This window comes from Zonotrichia leucophrys, chromosome 7, assembly GCF_028769735.1.
Source record: "Zonotrichia leucophrys gambelii isolate GWCS_2022_RI chromosome 7, RI_Zleu_2.0, whole genome shotgun sequence".
NCBI lineage: Eukaryota > Metazoa > Chordata > Aves > Passeriformes > Passerellidae > Zonotrichia > Zonotrichia leucophrys.
In genome coordinates, this window is record NC_088177.1 from 4,427,037 (window position 1) to 4,449,385 (window position 22,349).

The 22,349-nt window shown below is 39.7% G+C and overlaps 1 protein-coding gene across 2 annotated transcripts in view; it reads right to left on the bottom strand.

Moving 5' to 3' along the window:
• Positions 1 to 22,349, bottom strand: part of KYNU (kynureninase) — a 57,613-nt gene that overhangs the window by 18,808 nt on the left and 16,456 nt on the right. For both annotated transcript variants that reach the window (XM_064718324.1, XM_064718323.1), the window contains exons 4-10: positions 22,154 to 22,236; positions 16,497 to 16,558; positions 15,079 to 15,150; positions 13,484 to 13,558; positions 12,017 to 12,163; positions 5,603 to 5,701; positions 4,766 to 4,839 (exon numbers count right to left, since the gene is read on the bottom strand). In XM_064718324.1, coding sequence (XP_064574394.1) covers positions 4,766 to 4,839; positions 5,603 to 5,701; positions 12,017 to 12,163; positions 13,484 to 13,558; positions 15,079 to 15,150; positions 16,497 to 16,558; positions 22,154 to 22,236 — 612 coding nt within the window. The remainder of the gene's footprint in view (positions 1 to 4,765; positions 4,840 to 5,602; positions 5,702 to 12,016; positions 12,164 to 13,483; positions 13,559 to 15,078; positions 15,151 to 16,496; positions 16,559 to 22,153; positions 22,237 to 22,349) is intronic.

Below are 22,349 nucleotides of genomic sequence, written 5' to 3' on the forward strand. Positions count from 1 at the left end.
AGTCTCTGTGCTGCTTCTCCTCCTGTGCACCTTGACCAGGACAAGGCGCTCTGTTCTGATAAACTTCCAGTAGTTCTGAGGGGAAAAATTAAATAGGCCAGTGAGAAATGGACCATCTTGGCCTATTATTTGAGTAAAGCCTAAGTAGAAGACTCAGTCTGAGTGAAGAAATTCCTTCCTGTGAGGATGGAAAGGCTCAGGGTGCCCAGAGAAGCTGTGGAAATGTCCAAGGCCAGTTTGGATGGGGATTGGAACAACCTGGGATGGTGGAAGGTGTCCCTGCCATGGCAGGGGGTGGAATGAGATGAGTTTTAAGGTCCTTCCCAACCAAAATCATTCTACAATCCCATGACTCCTAAAAGCATTCTAAAGATCAGTATTAGTTCTTTCCAGTACAGTAAAACAACCTTCCAAATCCTTTTATGACTGTCCTTTGCTTCCAACTCACGTTCCTCCAAAGTTACATTATTTTCAGCAGTCTTACAGAAGATTCAGCTCTTTATTTTGGGGATTATGTGACTCTAATTCAAAAAAGAAGACTAATGTGATATGTCCTCATAAATCAAGAAAATGAGCAAAGGAAAACTCAGCGGGAGCTACCAGTCCTAGAAGGTGTAGAGTAACCTCCTGCATAACAGTTACTGGAGAGAGAAGCTTTGCACTGGAGCAGGATGGGGATCCAGAGCACCTGGGAAAAATGGGAAGGGGAAAGTATAAGGAGCTGGAGTAGCATATTTCTGTTTATCTGACACCAGGGTTAGAGTTCACATAACAAAAAAAGCTGTGCAGGTCTCTATAAAGGAATAGCAGGAAGCTATTTGTGCTCTGGCATTTTCATTGGCATCAAAATACCAAAAGGGGAAGTAGTATAAGGAAAAGAGCTGATATCTCACCTCTTTCTGTGAAGAAATTGCCTGAAGGTGCCTTTTGTTCCTCAAAGGTAATATGAAATCGTTACCTTTTTGCTTCTTGCTCTTTTAAACTTTTTGGTTTTTTTTTTTTTGGACAATCTTTGGACATCAACTGCTTCCTGCACACGCAGCATTTCTCCACATCACAGAAACTTTACACTTTTAAACACTACCTGCTGCTAGTGTGGGCTAAAGTCTTGATAAATCCCTTCATTTTAAACACTGTACAGTTTTCATTTATTTAATCCTCTGCAAGGGTTTATCTATTATTTTCCTGGCTGCTTTACATACATTTATTTCTCTTTCATCTGTTTAAATTGTGCCTTACTTTTACTTAGTTTAGTGTCTCAAGGCTCTGCAAATTTGACTCTTCCTGTCCCTTTCACCCTCTGGCAGCAGAGCTGAGCCTGTTGCCCATCTACAGCTGCAAATACCCTGCTGGAAACACCTGACTCAAGCATCTTCTGCCCCAGTTGCTCACAAACATTCACATTTCATTGCATCTAAATTGCTTGGGAATTCAAGTTATCCTTTTTATAAATGGAGAATTAAGGAGGGAGCAAAAAATTTCAAAAATTAAATGGGAACTTTTCTGGAGCTCAAACAGCTAGATGAGCAAAATTTCAGTATCAGTAGGTCATTTCAGTGCTCTCTGTGTGTTGGAAACCTCTCCTCTGCAACACTTACATGGAAACCTGGTGACACAGGCTCAGCCTGCATTGACCTGATGGTTTCAGTAGTATTTCATAGCTCTGCTCTCTCCTGGTCATTTTTTTTTTAATTTTATTTGAAACCTTCCCATAAAGAAATCACTCTCACCCAATTAGCCAGGAATATATTGCATTGTGATATACAGAGCAGGTATTAAAAAAGCTATTTGAGTATTAAGAGAGACTTCAAAGGAGGTGAGATCATGGGAGAATGGGGATAGATCAGACCCATATATATCAGACTGATGCAGTTTTGCTGCTCTAAGGACAAAGATGGGGACTAGCAAAGCACTACCCACATGCTTGGGTGGAGATGTTAATTGGGCTGGTTACAACATGTCACTTTTAGACCCATGACCCTGCAGTGAATTAGAGAACCATCCCAAGCTAAGCCAAGGTGTTTGCAGGACTGCAGGGTGGTGTTTGCAATGACACAAAACAACAGCAGGACATAGGAGCCTCTATCACCCTCAGCTTCCATCTGACCTAAAGATCAAGTCCTGCCCTCAGGCATAAATCCTTTCCCCAGATGCTGAATTCCCAACTTTATAACTCTGGTGGGAAGCTTGCACTTCCATGAAGAAGAATGGGACTGGTTTGCCTTTTGTGTGCTGGGACATGCCAAGGTATTATTGATTTACTCCAGGTCTGGGTTGTGGGGGTTTGCAGCGAGGCAGCCCCAAAGCAGAAACCAGCTCTGGTGTGGCCTCATGAAGTGATGGTAAGGCTATTAAATACTTTAACAATTCTATCCCAAGTTACATTTTAAAAGAAAGCTGCAAATAAATGTTTTATTGTTGGAGGGAGCAGCTGGAGAAGAGCCCAGCTTCTTAAACTGGGCATAAGACAAAGCATAGCCACAAAATTAGAAGTTAAATTAAAATACCTAAATTTCTTTGGTGATGTGCCGTAGCTGGGTTTGGGGGCTCTAAAAATGAAATTTTGGACTTAGCTGTTTTATTTTCAATAAGTTCTTTTTGTCCCAGCCTCAGACAGTAAAAGACAAATGTTCTACCTCCCTGAATTACAGTCAGAACACACATTTTCCCATTAAGACACAATAGATTATTTCCATATTAAAATAACTACCTAGTCGATAACTTGCAGGAAATATGAAGGATGAGACGAATTAGAAAAATTTATATAGGTGAGTAAAAAGTGACTCCCCTAAAACCAGCCATGAGTTAGAGCAATATTTCAGACAGCTCACACGACAAAAGGGTGTCAGCTGGATTGGAATTTAATTCCCTGCTCGTGTGTGGGCTGAGGTGCAAAAAAACAAGTGGTTGGTGCCTCTGCTCTTGACTGAAGTTGTGTGGCCACTGGGTGTCATCCTTGGTTCAGATGACAGCCAGAATCTCTGCAGCTACAGCGCAGAGCCTGCAACTTCCCGAGCAGTTAAATTCCACTCTATTTGATTGTACAACATACAGCAAATTGCTCTGCATTTAAATCAGCTATACAATTGAATACTTTGACATAGACAAATTCTCCTTTGTCTCAGAGCTTTATTTGGAGACCAGAAATGGCTGGTTGCTGCAGGAAAGAAAGAAAAGTAATGCAATGGGGGCATAGGAACTACAAACAATTTGATGAGTGATTATCAAATCTCGGGAAATATGAAATAACTATGATTAAATAATGCAGAGGGTCGATGCAGGAAGTTTGGAATTATATCTGTAATTTGTCCCCAGGCTGGAAAAGCCTATTCCATATAGGTAATTTCATTTAAGATATTCAGTATCCAGATTCAGTGCACAAATTAATGACTATGTATGAAGGAGCTGGTTCAGGGGAAACTAATCTAAACTCTTACCTAAAATACCAAGCTGGTACCCTCAGAAAAGTTCCAAAATGTCATTAAGGAGGAAAAAAGTCTGAAGGTCCTTGATATTTAATTCATTCCATCTATAGCTATTCTGTAAATTTTCATATTTTTTCCACTGTTCAGCATCTTCCCAGTTCCCCACACCAGAATCCATGGGAGTCACAAAACCAGGTGTGGCCATGGGAGCAATGCCTGCACCTCGCAACAGGGGAGCAGGAAAAAACCTTTCCAGAAGAAATATCCAGATATCCAGTAAGTTTTGCCCATGTTCACATATAAGGTTGGAATCAGCTCACAACAGGTCATATGTCATCCTAATGAGTTTTCTGTTATGGGTGACTGAAAAGAACTTATCAGCGTTATTTTGTTATCTCCTGGGAGTCTAGACAGTCTGAAACCAGCACACAGTGCAGCAAAGCTGCTTATTATAATATTATTTGTCTCTGGAACCTGATATAGTTTGCGTTCTTCAAGCTAAAATGAAAGGAAGTGCCAGCAATTTCTCCAAGCATTACAGCCAGAAATGTTTACATTTGTCAGTGCATTAGAAGTATTTATCCCAGTGTTGTAAATATACAGAGTATAGCCATAAAATGGCTTAAATAACAGGTATTTTTTGTTAATGCAGCTAACCTCAGCTGATAGCTCAGCTTTCCATGGATTATACAGTCTTTCAGAACAGATCTCCATGTAATACTTCCTAGCTTTACCAGTGGATATAATTTTAATGAAAACATGCCACTACTAAAGAGCTATTAGGCACAGTGTTGAAACTGTCTTTGATTTTGTTCACCAACCAAAGACTTCAGTGGTTATTTAAAATCCATTTTTAAAGGCAGATGTTAAATATTCTCTTTATATTAAGCAGCCTCATAGACACGATTTAGGATGCTTGTTTTTAATATTACCAACACTCTCTTTTATGGTTCTATTTAGTTAAGAACTGATAGCAGATTCAAAGGAGGAAATGGATTTTAGATGTGAGCATGTGCATTAGCAATTTCAAAATTTACTAAACTTAGTGTAAAGCAACTCATCTGAAGTAACAAAATCAGACAACCAAATTGTCTAAACTTTTACTACTCTTTACATTGAAGCAATAAATCAGTAACAAATATTAGCCCAATGAGTTTGTATTGAAATTAAAATTTTCTTCTGTTTCTATAAATATATGTATAGATTCACATGCCCATATTCTATGGCTACAAATCAACACAATTTCACTTTCAGATCTCAATTCTGAAAGGAAAGGTTCTTTCCCATTTAAACTTTACAGCACGTTTTATTTGGGAATTTATTATTAGAAAAATACTTACGCTGGTTTAATGCTCTTGGAATGCTTTTCATGAATGTAGGCACCAGCAAGGCCTCCTGCTCCAGAATTTAAATACTGCAAAGAATAAATCAACACGTACATGTCGTGCTCATTATCTGTAAAGTATCACTTTCCTTCCCTCACCCTGATCTATAAAACAAACCAATTTTAACATTTCGAGTGGTTTCTAGATGGAGATCTTAGCATTTGTCACAAAGTGCTGATGGAGGTAAAAGCAGATATATTTTTCAGATTAGTTTTAAAAGTATCTCTCTTGGCTTACATATGGTATTTGAAGTCTAAGAGGCCAGAAAATTGAAGTACATCTGAAACAGTTCCATATGTATTTGCTATATATATATAATATATATAGCAAAGTCATCAAACAATTCATCTGACTATGTCTGACGAGTCTTAATCTCACTAGGAGTCAAAGGAACTAAAGATACCTCGCTCTATGATCTGAAATTATTAAAGTTTAGACAAGAATATTCTATTGTCTGGGGACCACTTCATAAAATATTATAGCTGTGAGACCTTCTTGGTGTGAGAAATAAGAGAAGAGCCCCTGATCTCATGTCCACAGGGCAGATGTTTAACTGCCATGAGTATCCACTTCTCATCCACAAGACCGTGTAGGTCATGGCCACTTTTTGGACTCACTCATAACAAAGGCACCATTAAAGTCAGTGTCCATCTCTTTGTTGTGGTGAATTCAAAGATTCAGCCAAGTCTTGCTCAGCTGTTCAGGTGCAGCTCTTATTCACCTGACCTGTGTGCTGACCCATGAGATGAGTGACACTATGGAAAACAGTCTCCAGCAATGAATCTGTTTTACCTTGTAGGAGCACCAGCAGGCAAAATCCACTCCCCAGTCATGCAAATGAAGCTCCACATTCCCAACAGCGTGAGCCAGGTCGAATCCAACAAGGCATCCCTGCAGGAAAGAGATGATTACTGGGTTACTTATTAAGATAATCATCACTGTGATTATTTTGAAAATAACTCCTTCAGAGCTTAACTTGCTCTCAGTATGTGCAGGCTACCTAGAGACTTTTTACAGAAGCAGAGAGTGATGGGATAAGTGTGAATGGATTTAAATTCAAAGAGGAGAGATTTAGGTTAGATGATAGGAAGAAATATTTTTCTGTGAGGGTGGTGAGACTCTGGAACACGTTACTCAGAAAAGTGTGGCTGGCCCATTCCTGGAAGTGTCCAAGGCCAGGTTGGATGGGGCTTGGAGCAACATGGGATAGTGGAAGGTGTCCCTGCCCATGGCAGGGGGTTGGGACAGGCCAATCCTTAAGGTCCCTTCCAACCCAAACCTTTCTATGATTAATCTATCAAGAACAGATGGGAATCTGTTCTTAGTGATTACTACAAACAAGTATTCTATGCCACATGTATAAATCACCAATTTTTCTGTGATTTGTCTTCAAGGATGCTTGGATAGGGTTTAGATTTCTGAGGTTTTGTTTGTGCAGGGAACTGGAATCATTTGAAAAAAGTATTGAAAACAAATGCAACTTCCTGTATGGCACAACAAACCCCAGGCAGAGACAAAGCAGTAATGGTCATAATGATGCCAGTTACCTATGAACAATTACATTTCAATATATATTCATGCTCAAGGTGTCCCTGATATTTAAACAAGCAGGACCTTGTTCTTTGGGAATCCAAATGGATGAGATAGCAGCTTATGCAATATCTTGATCTTTAAGAACCTTTATATTTGTCCTTAAAAAGAAGGAATCTGTCATTTCTCTGTTAAAAATCTTGTATTTATCATAAGCGCAATTTACACAGGACACTGAGAAAAAAGGGGGAAACCCTATATCTAAGGAGAGATTTCTAGATCTAAAAGTATGAGTTTTACACATGAAATAACCACTGGATGGCAGCATTTTTAAACTAAAAATTTTTCGAAGCTTTGCTATTTATTTAAGACCAGAGAAATAAAACTGCTTTTTGTGCCTGGACTCCAAATTAAATGCTATTTTACATTTTGCTTTTAAAACACAAACAGCTTGCTTGCAAGCAGCAGGGTAGGAATAAGAGTGAAAGCACAGGCTTCAGAAAAATCAACGTCCAATAATAAAACAAAGGGGTTTTTTAAGAATCTCCTGCTGTTTCTTGCATGGAGGGAGTCTTAGCTAAATTATTTAAGCAGTACTTTGGTATATTTAATCTTCTGTATAAACTAGATAGCAATTTGTACAGAGCAGCATTTTAAGATGTGACATGTTAATTCTAATGGAGATATTTGTGAAGTTATCAGCTTGAAAAATTACTCCAAAATGATGGGAAGAAAACTCACTGCCATAGAATTTGAGTGATCTAAATGTTGGAACTAGAGTCACAATAAATAGCCATGGTGGCTTGATTTCACAGGGACACAGAGATCTGAGTTAAGAGAAATCAACTGAAATGGTGAAGCTAATGCAGAGACGCTGGGACATGCTGAATTCCAATGGGAATGCTCTCATCCAGGGATAAAATGGCTTTGGATCAGAGAAAAAAGCTTCAGCAAACTCAAGCCAATTGCCAGTGAATAGGGAGGTTCTCGTAGTGTTTTAAGGCATAAACTTCAAAACTTCAGTTGACTAGATTTAAATCTTAACAGGTACATACATCCCACACAAACTTTTGGAAGCAATTCTATGACAGATGCACTGGTTTCAGTGGAAACCAGGAATAACAGATGAGAGTCTTGCAGAATGCATGTGTCTGTCTGTACATTATCAAAATTGAAACAAAGAAAAACAAAAAAAAAAGGAATTTGCTCATAAAGAAAAAGCATGTAAGAAATTTAATTCCATAAATCATATGCCATAACCAGTTGTCCTTTCCCTGTCAGTACGCCGTATACTCTGTAAAAATTATGTTCAAACACATAATATCAAATTATGAAAATACAGTAGGTGGGAGGTAGGAGGAGATAGCTTGGGACAGTTGGATGCCCTCACAGTAATGAGGCTCCATAACCACATCCACACATGTGACCTTGACATGGACAAACATTCTTGGGCACTGACAGTGGCTGCAACAGATTGAACAGATTGAAACTTGAACAAAAAGGGAGGTCATTGACATAACACCCATGGGCCATCCTCCTGAACTCCTTTAGCTGCTCCTCACCATTTGAAGCTGGTTGGCAGATCCTACTGGGCAGTGTTTAACAATAGTGAGGCACGGGAAGTTCGGGTTCGGTGCTGGCAGGGTTCCTGCATCGTCTCAGAAACGCCCACTCGCACCAGTTTGTTCGAGTCGTCATCTGCAAGATGGGGTGTGCTGGTTTGCTTTCCCAGGGAGGTGTCTGGCACTTGAGTCACACAAACAGCAAATGTTTAGCCACACAGATTGCAGGGAAAAAGTAAAACAAACTGAAGCAGCTCTCCCTGCACAAGCCACGCCGAACCAGGACTGCGTGGGAACGGCGCTTCCCCAGACTGGGGGGAAAACAGAGCTCTCCATCTGCTCCGGGCAAAGGAGAGGACATGTGCTCTCCCCTGCCTCTTCTGTTTCATTCTAACATCTAAAAGTCATTTCTGCCAAGTGTCTGGGTAGCTGCTGATAACCAGCAGGTAACAACTCAGCATGGACAATGACATTTGGAGAGAGGGAGAGAAATGACAGCTTCAAGCCAGCAAAGCTAGGACATTTAGAAAGAGAGACAGGAAAAGAAATGAAGATGAAGGATCTTAAAGCTCTTCCTACTGGGACTCAAGAGATTAAAATATTTTACATAACAGTTCAGAGTCAGTGGAAAGTACGATATAACTTATGAAATTAAAATTGTATTTGAAAGGTAGAGTCTCCTAAAAGTCAGCCATTTCTTCACTTGTAGAAGAATAAAACAACTCAGCCTCCTCCATCCTCTAGAGCAAGCTTGAAAGTACGAAACAAGGAAAACTGTTACATCCTCCCCAGCCTGCTGATGAGCCTCTTGCACAATACGTAGTAATTTCGATTTATCTGAGAGACCTTAGATGGAAAAATAGCCTGAGGTAATTTTTCAAGCTTAATTTAGTTCATTTAATATTTAATGACTTAATGAAGCTGTCTATGTGCAGAGCTTTCACTCTGGGAGGAATCTTAATGTACGCAGAGAACTTAGGAAATTGGCTTAAAAAATGTAAAAGGAAATCAGTAACTTAATTCATAAATGATTGACCTCAAGAATCTTAGGACATTTTCCAGGCCTCCAGAGCTCACAGCTCAAATCTCCAGCCAAGCCCTGATAGGGCACAACACTGTGGGACTTTATTTCAACAGTACATTAAAAGAATTATTAAGACCATCTGTGTAGGACTTTTCTCTCTGACATACTGGCTGACAAGTGATTTTTTTTTTCCCTCTCTTCTTCTCAAATAGCATTTTCACCTGGTATTTTCCCCTTCTGACTTGTTTGCTTGTCAGTTCTCCCCAACCTATTTTCTGTTCAGGAGTGCAGGGTCATTCATCCCTGGGAAGGAGAGCCTCACATTTTTGTTACAAACGTGACTTTTCTGTCTTATCTGCTTTTAAAAGAACTTTCAGCCTATCTGTGACAATATGTTGACTAGAAGACAATTCTGGATTCATCAGGTCCAGAAGCTCTTGAAGGAGATATGGTAAGTCAAATTAAAGCCATGTATAGATACATAGACAGTAATAACTCTGCTTCAGCAGTTGTTTTTGTTTTCCTCTTATCCAACCACAGCTCCTAACCCCAGATCTGGCTGGGGAAAAGGGGAGAGGAGCCAATTCTTTTCAAACCCACATTTCAGGCATTTTGATAACCAGAAGCCTTGTGTCCAAGATAAGCAGCAGGGAGCAGAAATGCTTCTTACCAACAGAAACCCTTCATGAATCAACGGTTTTGTGGCTGTTCATGTAAATATTTGTCATAGACAGACGTTGAAGTGTGGCGTAACAGTTTCTTACATGGAGGGTTTGTATAAACATATAAACATCACTTAACCTGTGGGCAGAATCTGTAAGGACACTGAGCTGAGTGTATCTGACAGGAGGGAAATAAAAACACGGCTGGCTCATGCTTTTCAAGCCTTAAGGGTACTCAAACAGTTCTTCAGGTTGAATTAATTTTGCTTTTTCAGTATACTAATGATATTTTACATCATTAATCTACCTGGATCTCAATCCTGCACACTCAAACCACTAGAAATTCAATTTTATGGGGGTTTTTATTCTCTCTTTTGAAAATTCTGTGGAAGAAGAGATTCACGTCTATATTATATCATTTCTAACTGGCATTCAGATGGAAACAGGCCTTTGACATCTACCTGTTCCTGCTGGAATGCTGAATTGCTGTCACAAATTGCTCTGCTCTTCAGGAACATGATAAAGTCTCTGGGTAAAGTGTGTGGTGGTTTGCTGTGCATCCCTGTGGAAGCCCATGGGGTTGTTGTTATTATTATTATTATTATTAACACCTAGGTTAATATTATTATTATTTGCTCTGCCTTGCAGAAATTTTAATCTTTCTCCACCAAGTCCTGGTTATCTCCTTAGATTTTATAAACATCAAATCCATTTTCCCTCTATGTAATAAGCTGTGAGTGACTACTCTCTCCCAGAACACCACTTTGGGGCAGTTTAGAGCTATCAGTGAGACTGCATCTCTTCCACATATCCAAGTCTGCAGCTCACAGTCCAGAGAGCATTTTGGAGAGGTGATAAAGCAATGGGGTTTTTCCCAGGTTGTTCATCTTTATGGAAGGAAGGAAGGAGGAAGATTTCTCTCTCTCTTTCTCAGACACCTTTCAGACGCATCACGGAGCAGCTTTCTGGGAAGCAGCACTGGAGACATGTAGGTGTTGGCAGCTCTGCTGCCACCAGGAGAGAGAGAGAGCAGAGCAGTGGGTGGCACCATCCTGTTAATAACCTGTCTTCCCTTTCTAGCATTCCAGCACGGTGCAATTGGGATTTTTTTGTGGTCAGCAAAGTGCTGGCAGGCACTCCACGAAAGCACCATGAGGGTGTTGCTTTTGGAGCTCTTCCCCAAACCCACTTCCCCTGCAGCTGACTCCCCACATTGCTTTCCTACATCCCTGTCAGAAGTTGGTTTTGTTTTTTGCTGTTTCCAACGCTGGGTTTTAGCACCAGGTGCTGCTCTGTGAGAACATTCCCTTCTTACATCCCACGGGCCCCGCACCAGCTCTCACACCTGCTCTGCTCTCCCAGGGGGGACTTTTCCATCTCTTGCCATCAGCATAACTTACGCCCTGACGTCCAGAAAAAATTCCACTGCCAAACCTACAGCTACACAAGATGTATAGTGTGCTGTGAGGTAGGAACATCTCCAGAGAGTTAAACCATTAAATATAAAGAGTTAGCTGGTTTGCCAAAAACCCAGTGATACCAAATAAGTTTACCCTTCAGTGGTGTAATCTTGTATGAGATAAGCTGCATCCAGCAAAAGGCTGCCAGCATGGAAAGTCTGGTGACCTCCTGTTGATAAGACAACTTAATTAAAAACTATTTTCTCCTGGATTCCTAAGGCAATTGAGATGGTTAAAGGGTTGTACAGCTGTGTCCACAGAACACACTGCCTGCAAGCTCTGAAGGCTGAGTCATCACTAAAATACACTCATCTTGTGATGTTGATGTGCTCCACATTGTGCCTGTCTCCAGAAAACTCATCAGTGGAGTCTGAGCACTGCTGGCTCTGTGGGGATCTCACCCCCCTGCTCAGGGAGGGCAAAATCTGCCATAACACAGCTACAGGAAAGGAGGAAAATCATAAAAGTCTCATGTTGAAAAAGTTCAGAAAAAGCTCAGAAATCTCACACAAACTAACTTTCAAAGACAGGTTAGAGCTGTGATTGCCTCCTCCTCCTCCTTCACTGAGGCTCATGGTATTCTACCCTTCAAGAAAAGCCATGTCAAAGTTAATAGTCATGAATTACCTTTTCCAAATAGTTTAACATTCATCTGCCTGAAAGATTGCTCCCACAGGGCTATTTCTTCATGCAGCACACAGTCCCCAAAGGTCTGGGCACAGAGGGCTTTTACATTTTACCAGAGACCTACAAATGTCTGTGTTTTGTTCCACAAAAAAAACCCCAAAAAAACAAAAACAAAAACAAACAAACAAACAAACAACAAAAAAAAAACAAACAAAAAAAAAACAACCAAAAAAAAACAACCAAAAAAAAAACAAACAAAAAAAGAAACCCAGAACAACTGATTTCACAGAGAAAACTGTTCTAAAATTAGTATCAAAAGGACACATCTGGAGCAGTCCTACCTTTTTTTGACCAGCCCTTGTTATTCTAGGGATGTCAAACAGCTGTCCTGTGTAGTACTGCACCCCACTGAACAGAATGACAGCAATAGAGTCCCCTTCCTTCTCAATTACAGCCAGGATATCTTCAGTCCTCAAGGTCTCCTCACCCTAAAAAAAAAATTAAAGGACACATTTTACATCAACTCCGGCAGTAATGACATTGCCATTCCTTATTTCATAATTTATATTTTCCCATGAAAGGAGATCAAAAGCAAACCTTTGTCTTGGTAATGATATATGAAGGTAGTGCTGTGAAGTAGCCTACGAGCAAGTAACCTCAAAAAAATAATCATTAGCAAGGGAATCTTGGAGGTGCCTGTTATAAAATGTCTATTCACTTCATGCTCTAACATGCTTCATACCCTTTAGTATTTCTGACAGTTTTAATTTACAGTCAAAAATTCCTGGTGCAGACAGAATATTGAATGATTTTTAAGTGGCATCTGAAAATTTGTGACACCCACAAGATTTGAAAGTTGTCTATCAGCTTCACTCTTTACTTTTCTGATAAACTTGGTATCCCACAGGAAGCTATTATAAACCTGCCATATTCATATTTCAAAAACAATGTCTCACATCATCAAAAGTACAAAAATCCCCAAACCTGTGGTCATTAAATATAGAAGAATTTCAACCACAAGAAAAAAAAAATCAACCTCATTTTTGATTCTTTACAGGAAAATTACTGCCCCATCCTCCTCCTGTCTTCCTAGCAAGGGATCTTGTAAAACATACCACCACCTAGGGATCAATTAGGCAGTGAAAACCTAGAATTAAATTAGACTTGTTACTGAAAAAAGCTTGGGCAAGATGGTTGAATTGCAAGGGACTGTTATTATCTCAACAATCTCTGCAAATCTATCAAGCGTTCAGGAGTGGGCTCTTTACTCACAAGATGACTCAGATTTCAGAAGCAAAAGGTCACCCTGGGTTTATAGTTAGGTGACAAAGTTCTTAATGCTGCAGAAGTGAAGCGAGGCAGCATTTCAAATTAATCTGAATTGCATATTACTGAGAGCAGACCTTTCCCTCAGCCCGTGCTGATGCAGACACAGTGCTGCTCGTGCTATGGCAATCTCTTACCTCAGGACATTCAAAGGACACTGGGAATTCTCAATGAGTCAAAAGCATATTTTGCAGGTGACTCAGGATTCTGCCACTTTTTTTAGAAACAGGAAAAATAGAGAGAATGGCTTTTTTGATATTTTTGTTGTTCTTCTGGGAAAGTTAACTATTGAATCAGCAATTATAAAATGGGGTCTAATGTCAAAAATATGCATGCAAAGACATCTGTTTATGATTCATAAAGTTTAACCATATTTTAATGCACAGATTGCAACTTCTACACTAGAATATTCGAGAATATTCACATGAAAGGTGTTTCTGCCCTCGGTGGCAGCAAGCAGAAGTGACAGGTTCCTCACCAACCTGCCGTGGCTGCAGCAGGACCATGCTTTTCTCCACATCCAGCCCGTGCAGTCGGAGCTGGGACTCCATAGCATACTGGAAGAGAATTCCATGCAGAAAGCATTAACTCATGAATAAACGACTACAAATATATGATAAATAAATACATGATAAACAACCACAAGGGAAAAAGGACAAACACATCAGAACTTGAAAAAGCTGTTCAGATGCCTTGCCTTTCACTAAAAGTAATGCTTAAAAGCATAATCCAACTCTGCTGAGAAATTCACAGACTTACTTTGGATTAAAAAAGATCTGAATTTAATTCACATTAGAATTAATTTAATTCCTTTGCAATGACAAAGTTAAAGCCTGAATCCCACAGGATAAATCCATGCAGCAGAATGAGGGTGGAGATTGGGCCCTTAGCAACCCATCCAGTGGAGGCATCCCTGCCCATGGCAGGGAGATGGGAACATGATCTTGAAGCCCTTTCCAACCTAAACCATTCCATGGTTCTGTGGTGGGATGGATGCACTTCACCAGAGGCCAAAAAGCCAAACCTGCAGGGATAACAGCCAAGGAGGACTGAGCACCCCTCCTGCAGGAGCCCTGGGTACCCACATGCCCTGCTGCCAACACAAACGAGGTTTGGCCAGCACAGACATCCCGCCCTGTGACATTCTCACCTCTTCTATTTGCTGCACAGCTGGAGGGAAACAAAAGCTTTAAACGCTCAAGCTATTTAAAAAAAATCCTATCTGCCAATTTTATTGATAAATAATGGTCCTGGAGATCAAATAACAATCATCAAATAACAGTATAAAAGAGTTTAAAATTTCACGACAGGAACTGAAGCAATGACAGTTGCAGAAATTATTACCGAAGTGCCATAGAAATTTAAGAGGATGGAGTGTAAATGTACAAGTGCATGTGGAACAAATGTGGGATTAATCTGAACATTACTTAGAATAAAAGCAATTTGAGGTGTATACATCTGTGCCAGTATCTTCATTACAAATAAACCTGTTAGTAGCTCGAGTCACTTTTATTGCACCTCAGAGATCAAATTTGTTATCAATTTCCAGGAGTTTACGGTGCTGATGATAAAGTAGCAGTGCCCCACAAACCCAAAGATTAATTTGCTCGAAGGTCTGATGCACAGGCTATTGTCTCTTATTTTATAGCAGACAAATTATGTTTGAACTAGTAATCTAAAGTGCTAAGAACAAACATTTCCATCTCTGTCTGGGGATATATAAGTGTTAATGTTGTGAGTTTGTATTGATTTGGTTTCATAACGTAAAACAGCAACAAGAATTAATAAAACATTTACAACTTTAGTTGATTTAGGCCAGTAGTTTGCTCGATGTCTTTAAAAAGACTAATAAATCAATGCACCCATTCATTCTATTCCTCATGCAACACTTCTTATTTGAACAAAAGGAATAAAGCTACGATCTGTAAAGTATGCTGAGCTCAAAAGTTTCTGACAGATTTTTTTATTGTAATCTTACTTGGACAAGATGAGCTAATAAATATTCAAATCCTACTACTGATATTCTTTGGAAAAATATGATTAATAATACAAATATGGTGAAATATTAATTTCTTACATGGTCAGATGGAAAGGCTCTTGCTTCTAGAAGAATTTTATAGCGTCTTGGAGTAGGCTTAAAGAAAGATAGCTGTTAAGGGGGAAAAAAGAAAGAAATATTGAAATTTATCTAAGCAGAGATGAGAAAGATGCTCCCAGCATATAACTTAATAAAGACTGCTTTACTGTCATGCAGACCTACAGAGAATCCCCCAGAAATTACAAATATTTCTTTGTCCATATAACATTTATCAAAGTAGGAAAGTGTTATAATACTGTATTTCACATATCCATAACAAAGCCACCAAAACCCAGCAGTGAGAACTTGCACTTTCAGGAATCAATGGCAAAGCTTTGACTGCAGCCAGGCAAGCTGGGATTTCACCCAGCTCCATCCAGCAATCAAAAGCAGCAGCTGAAGAGTGGCAGGCAGTGAAAAAGAATTAGATTTACATCCCTGCCCTTAAACTTCAGTTATGGAATCATCCCTTACTCCAAAACAAGGCTGACCAAAGATCTGATCTCAGCACCTGCAGGTGGGTGATTTTTCTTCTCAGGTCCTGGCAAGCTGGGCTGGCCACCATGCCAGGACTACAAAGAGTTACAATCCCTCCTGCTCAATTTAGCTTGGGTTACACAACCCTCTGTATGGTCTGTGTGCTCCAGAATTTCACATTTAATTCAGGGCAGAGAAGCCACCTGAACTGACTGTACTGAGCCTACTCTGCTCCATGTTCATTAATTTTAAAAGGTCCAGAGAAGCAGATAAATTTAAAAAGGTCCATATCCAAGTGATAAACCTTGTTGTGAGAATCACACAAAGCCAGCTTCACATCTACACTCAAACCAAATCTTTGGAACCATATCTTTGGAAATATTGGAGAAGCAGAGACAGACTCTATGCAGCCACCTGAGCATAAATAAGACACATTTATGGTCACTATGCCATGCAAGTCAAAAAATGCACATTTTAGGCACATATAAAATAGCATAATTCTAAGTGTCATCTCTTGTATGCAGTTGCATTTTAACCTTGACTGATATAACACCTTTGTGTTGCTCACAAACTTGTTGAGCTCCTGTTTCCTTAACTTTGAAATTTGGCATGGAATTGAAATTTGAGAAGCTACTTGTAAATGTTTCTCAAACAATAAGACTTCCTCTTGCAACTGACAGGCAACACACGTGAGTACAGCTGAAACTTCCCCTCCAGAGTCCTTGAAAATATTTCTTTGTCCAGCTTTCCTGCTTAGTATTGAGTCAGGCCGGGTCTTGCACATACATTATTCAAGATACAACTCCCAAGGCTTAAAAACTTAATCTGTCACCCAGTGCTGTCTCTGTGAGGTCCTCAGAAAACACTTTGCTTATACACACACAAAGAAAGGAGAAAAATACTTGTCAACACAAGATCAAATATTCATCATGAAGACATACCATCAGAAGGTGCAAGTTAACAGTCAGCCCATTCATTAAGGCTATTTCTTGCCTTTTGGCCCCTAAAAAATTAAAAAGATAAAAAAGTTTGAAAAATGGTTGGAGTTTTTCTTTAAAATTTCAGAGAAATAGAACAGAGAGCAGAGAACAGTAGCAAGAAAGCAAAACCATGAATTCAGTCAATGTCTCTCCAAAGCCTGGAAAGTAAACAAATGTTTGATTTGTCATCAGAGTGAAATAAAAAGATTTCTTGTCTGACTCTCTACGCTGCACTGGCAGGAAAATATTTATTTTTTCAGGTCAGACACAGAAAACAAAAAAAAACCCAACTAAATCTTTCCATTTCCCAGCAAACCACCAGTGGATTTATTATCCTGAATACCTCAGACAAGTGAGGTCACAAAGACTGTATGTAAACGAAGACTTGAAGACTTATTTTTGTCAGAAGTTCATATGTAACACAAGTGAGAAAACATATTGAGATAATCATCTGCTGTAAGTGGTTACTTTAATGTCAAAATAAATCTCATCCTAATTAAAAAATGAAATGAGCAAAATTGACCTATTGGATATAACAGAACATTACTAATGTATAAGCTTCACAAGAAGCCATACTCACATTGCTCCAAGGAGGATAATAACAAATGCCTTTGGACTACAGCTAATCAGAGGAAGCGCTAATTAGTAACAACTAATGGTTGTTAGCAAGTATTTAGTAACAAATTCTCCAGCATTTGTCAAGCCCTGGTGAAAAGTTTTAGGTAAGAAGGGGAATTGTGTGTTGGGCGGCACCAAGATATGGAGAAAATCAATTCCTGTTTCCTCTGGTATGCTTGGTGTCTTTTGTTGGAAAAGAGAAATTCATTCTTGAGACAAATCAATATTTTGAGAGTCTTCTTCAGATGGGAGATGTGTTCATGCACCTTGTCCTGATCCTCACTCAGCCACAGAATCACCAAATGTGGAGAGAGGTTGCAGAGAGAGAGCGATGAAAGGAAATGTGAGCAGGCAGAGAGGGCAACAACCACTTTTGGAATCAATAAAGAGGAAGGAAAAGCTGATTTGGGGATATAAAAGGGTAAGGGGAGGCACAAGAAAAGGAAAGCTGAACCCTGAATTTCTCCTGTCCCTGCCTTACACTGCCACCATATCCTAAACAGCTTAAATTCACAGAGTGATTGCTTTGTCAGTGTAGGAAAAAAGACATAACCATGGGTTCAACCCAATACAGGCAATATAGCCAAAGAACATGGAAATCTACAATCATAATTAATTCATACATTCCTCCCAAGCAGGCCTCAGCTTCTGCCAGGCCAGGAAAAGCCAAGCACCATTCTCATTGAGGTGTTCAAGGACATTTCCACTTGTTGCTGAAATCTCCAGGTTTTGGACAGAAGGATTTGGAAAACAGGCGTCAGTGACTGGGAATGATCACTTCAGGGGATGAGCCACACAAAAATGAATAAGCTCCCTCCTCCTTCAGACACCAGGAACATCATCAAGTTTGTGGAAATAAATATATAAAGGACTTTCTTCATAGGGATAAATAAGCTTTTTTCTTCGCCGAAACTCCTCTCCTTTGCTTTCTTTTCTTCCCTCTGATAGCATTGCATCTTAAGGCTCCTTGCTGCTGGAAGAGGTCACCTTGGGGTTGCTCTATTGCAGATCCAGGAGACAGCTAGAGAGTGATTGCAGCTCAAAACAGTATTATTTGCAGTCTTAATATTTCTATGGAACTCTTGAGGCTGAAAAAAGGGACAGGATCAAGAAATGGTATTGTTCTTATTTGTCCCTCTGCTCCTTCTGTGAAATCTGTGGCTTTCACAGCAAATTCTGCACAAGCAAACCTCTGTCTGCTGTACCGATTCTGTATAAAACAAATGGTTAATCTGTAAGATCACTTTTAGCTGCATGTTAGCATCCCAAATTAAATATGACACTACATTTGTCATGTAAGTCTTGGTCTTCCGTAAATTATATATTTATTAAAAGCCTTCCATTATTGAATTTCATGCCCACAAAACAAACCTCATCCATGTCATTGGAAAACTGTTATCCTTTATAACCTGCACTGCATTTCAGAAAACAACCTTTCCATGATCTAATTAACCTATTACAATATTCAAAGACCCGGCACACGGGAGACAAAATTATGTTTGCCTTCCTTATTTCCTAACTTTATACCATATCTCCAGGACAGGCTAAAACCTGTATGTTCTGCATGATAAATCTCCTCTTTAATAAAAGGAAGCAGCGTTTGCAAAGTACAACTTCAGAGACAATTATGATTGCGTTAGGCAGACACTGCCGTCCTTCTCCTCTCTGACTGCCAGGGAAGTCTGATCCTCGCTGGGGTAAGTAAAAAGCATTTTGTAAAATGATTGGAAAAAGGCTAAGAGCCCCAATTTCGAAAACATTTTGGTTATTTCAAATAATCCTTATCACTCAAAGTCACTCCAAATCTGCTCAGCGTTCAGTCTTCCCTCAACAGAGACCTGCCCGAGCCCATCGTGGAGCAGCAGCCACACAGTTAATCTTGTTCCATCAGAAGGTGATCCTGCCAAGGTTGTAATGTTTTAATAAAGTCTGGTAGGAGAGGCAGAGATTGCCTTCACTGCCTCCTGCCACTTGGTGTGAGCACAGGAAAAAAGATTTGGCCTCCACTGACCTTGACTCTTCATTTCACAACGTATTTACTACTGTAACTTTCATTGAACAAGAAAATGTGACTGCCTTTAATAAGCAAGGTGCTCGTGCACTATAAACCATTAAGCAGACAAAGGTGTTTTACAGTCCTTGGTCCATTCCTGAATAAGTTTTAGTTGCTACCACTGCTTAGGGTGAGAAATGACAATCATTCCTCCTCCTCCAAAGCACATTCAATACTGAATAAAAAACACAGTAAAATTCTGTTATTGTGCTTACATTAAAGTCAATAAGAAAGTAAATTCAGAATTCATTCAGCATACATAATCAATATTATTCTTCATTGGAAAACAGTACTTAAACATAAATTGTGAGGGCTGGAACTTTAAGATCACTTCCAACCTAAATCACTTCATGAATCTGTGGAATACTACATTGAAAAGAACATTTTAACATAGGTTTTTTTTCCCCCCTCCATTTATCCTTTTAGCCTCTTCACCATTGCCTACAATTTGAAAAATTGGAATTTACTATGATACATCCATTATTTGGGAAATATTAATTCATCTGCATTCTAAGAATCACTCACCAGTGTCCTGAAAAAGAGCCATGAGGGTATTTTCTAAACAAAATCCTGCACACAAATTTGAGGGCCAGATGTGAGCCTAGACCACATTTTACAATTTAATCAAACAAAGCCCCAAAAATTCTGGAGAACAGAATCCAAACCAGGCTTTTTATCTTTGAGAAAGACAACAGGAAGCACTTCACAGGAAAAAATTTGAAAAACAAAGTATTAGGGTGGTGGTAGGGTGACGTCAGTCATAACTTTTAATTGAAAATTTTAGAATATTTGTTTACCATGAAGAAAATTATAATAAATTCATTGTGGTTAAGGCATGGGGATGTAAAAGCACTGGTGTCACATGGAGCTTGGTAAATAAAAGGAAAGTAAGGAGATGGATGAGCAATTAGATGAAATTTAAGTGAAGCTCTCATTTCCATCTCGTTACACCTCCAGTGCATCTCGCAGTTAAATTAATATTAAAATAGAGACTTAGTTGGCAGCCTCTACAAGACAGATGGATGAGGGTAAAAGGGTCCCAGCCTCGTTCTCTGCTTTCTGCAGTGACTCTTAACCCAGAGCTGAGGCCAGGGGGACCCTGGCAGGGGCAGTGGCAGCAGGTCAGGGCTCAGCCTGCCTCAGGGCTCCACATTCTGCAAACCAAGCACAGGCAAACAGCCACAGAGGTGATGCAGAGAAAGATGGTAACTCAGAAGCTTCCAGCTGTCCTTTGGGGGATCCTGGCTCTCTCTCTCCTGGTTATATGAAGAACACCAGTGGTCATACCTTGATTAATAATTGGGGTGCCTGAGAATATGACATAAGAGAAATTCTTTTCTGCCTCCTTAGTTAAATTCAAGGTTTTCAGTTGAAAATTCCAAGGCACCTTTCCGCATCTTCCTAGTTGTACCCTGCCAGAACAAGAATATCCACTAGCCAAGGGAGATGGGTCATACTGGAGAAACCCCTAAATCTGCCGTGTTCAGCATTTCAACACCCTCCACTCCCTTTATATTTCCACATTTTTATGTCCTATGATGCTGAACAGATGAGGGTGCTGAGCTTGCCCTTGAGTGCAATGAAATCAAGAGAAGTAACTTCTTAACCTCCTGAGCAGCAGCAGGTAACAACAATAGCAACTTACAAAATCAGAACCCCCAATCTGCATTTTGAGATTTTTATTTCATTCTGCAGATGGGATTTTTCTACATAGCTCAGTGGTGCCCAGTGTAACCACACTCATATTTATGTTATCTCAGAGTTTACATAATGGATAGACAAACTACAACAATAATTTATTGCATTTGTTCTGCTCCAATAATAACACCCACTATTTTAGCTATTTGGAAACTTCATAAAGAATTCAGAGAGGAATTTTATTTATAGGTTTATAAATAAACTTGTCATGAAACATTCTTTAATGTCTCTGCTCCCAATTGTTCCAATCCTATTTGCTTTTCTTGAAGGAGAAAACCCATAATTTTCTCATTGAACACTTGTCTGCAGTTGGAGGAGAAATTACGATACAATATCTAGAATGCAGCAGGTCAACATAAGGGCAATATTTTTCCTTAGTGATGGCACAAATGAATGCCTGATAATTCAGTTCTGATAGTCACTATTGAGAGTTGCCTTCAACACCTTCATTGAAATATGGGCCAGATCTCCCCAAAATCCACTAACCTGGCCTTGACAACAGCTGGAAGGGTTGGGGAGGAAAAGACCTTGCCAAGATAATTTCTCTTCCCCCTTCAGAGACAACTCTGAAGGAAATCCCAGTGAAAGATTATTTCAGCAACTACACGGAGTAAGAAGTGATAGAGGAGATTTGCATTCTCACTCAGCTGACTGCTTTCATGGCAAATTCACCAGGAGGAGTCTCCAGGGCTCCTCAATCCCTGCAATAACCAGAAACACTTGCTGCCATAGTCCCGCAACACCGCAGCTCCTCAAGGGGAACAGCAGGGTCATGGGAACTCATCAATAACAGGTCCTGCCCCAGTTATCTGCTCCATTGCCATAAGCAGCTCTCAAAGATGAGTCTGGATTTAGTGGCAGGGAAAAGAGAAAAAACAGAAAATGTCTAGATAGAAATAATTTATCAAAGGGGAAAGTTCATCATTTTACTTCTGGAAGAGTGACTGAGACTCTGCAATACCAAGTACCCTTTAAAAGAGCTTCACAAGTTAGTCAAAGTGGTTTATGATGCTTCAAAAAAACCTTTGCTGCAATTAGTTTCCTGATATGCACATCACACACATTCATCCCCTAAAACACTCACAGCCTTAAAATTAAATGTTAGCCCATGCGCAAGAAAACGTGCTTTCAAACATAAGAATAAAAAGAACTAAATTCTGCCTACAAAGTTTCAAGTTTTTGAGCCTTAAAAGAAACTAGATTTGTTTTTATTTCTGGAGAAAGGTTTTGCCCTGCATGTCACACCTACCAACCAGCTCAGCCATCATGTCCAGGAGGCACTCGTCTGCCAAAGCCCACGGGCGCTTGCCATTGAAATGGCCATGGACACCTCTGAAAAGGAATGGAAAAATTATGAAAATGTGTGGTATCACTTTGGATCAGTCCTAAGAATCATATCTGATTTGGACACTCCGCATTTGGAGGATGGGAGTTGCCTAAACTGA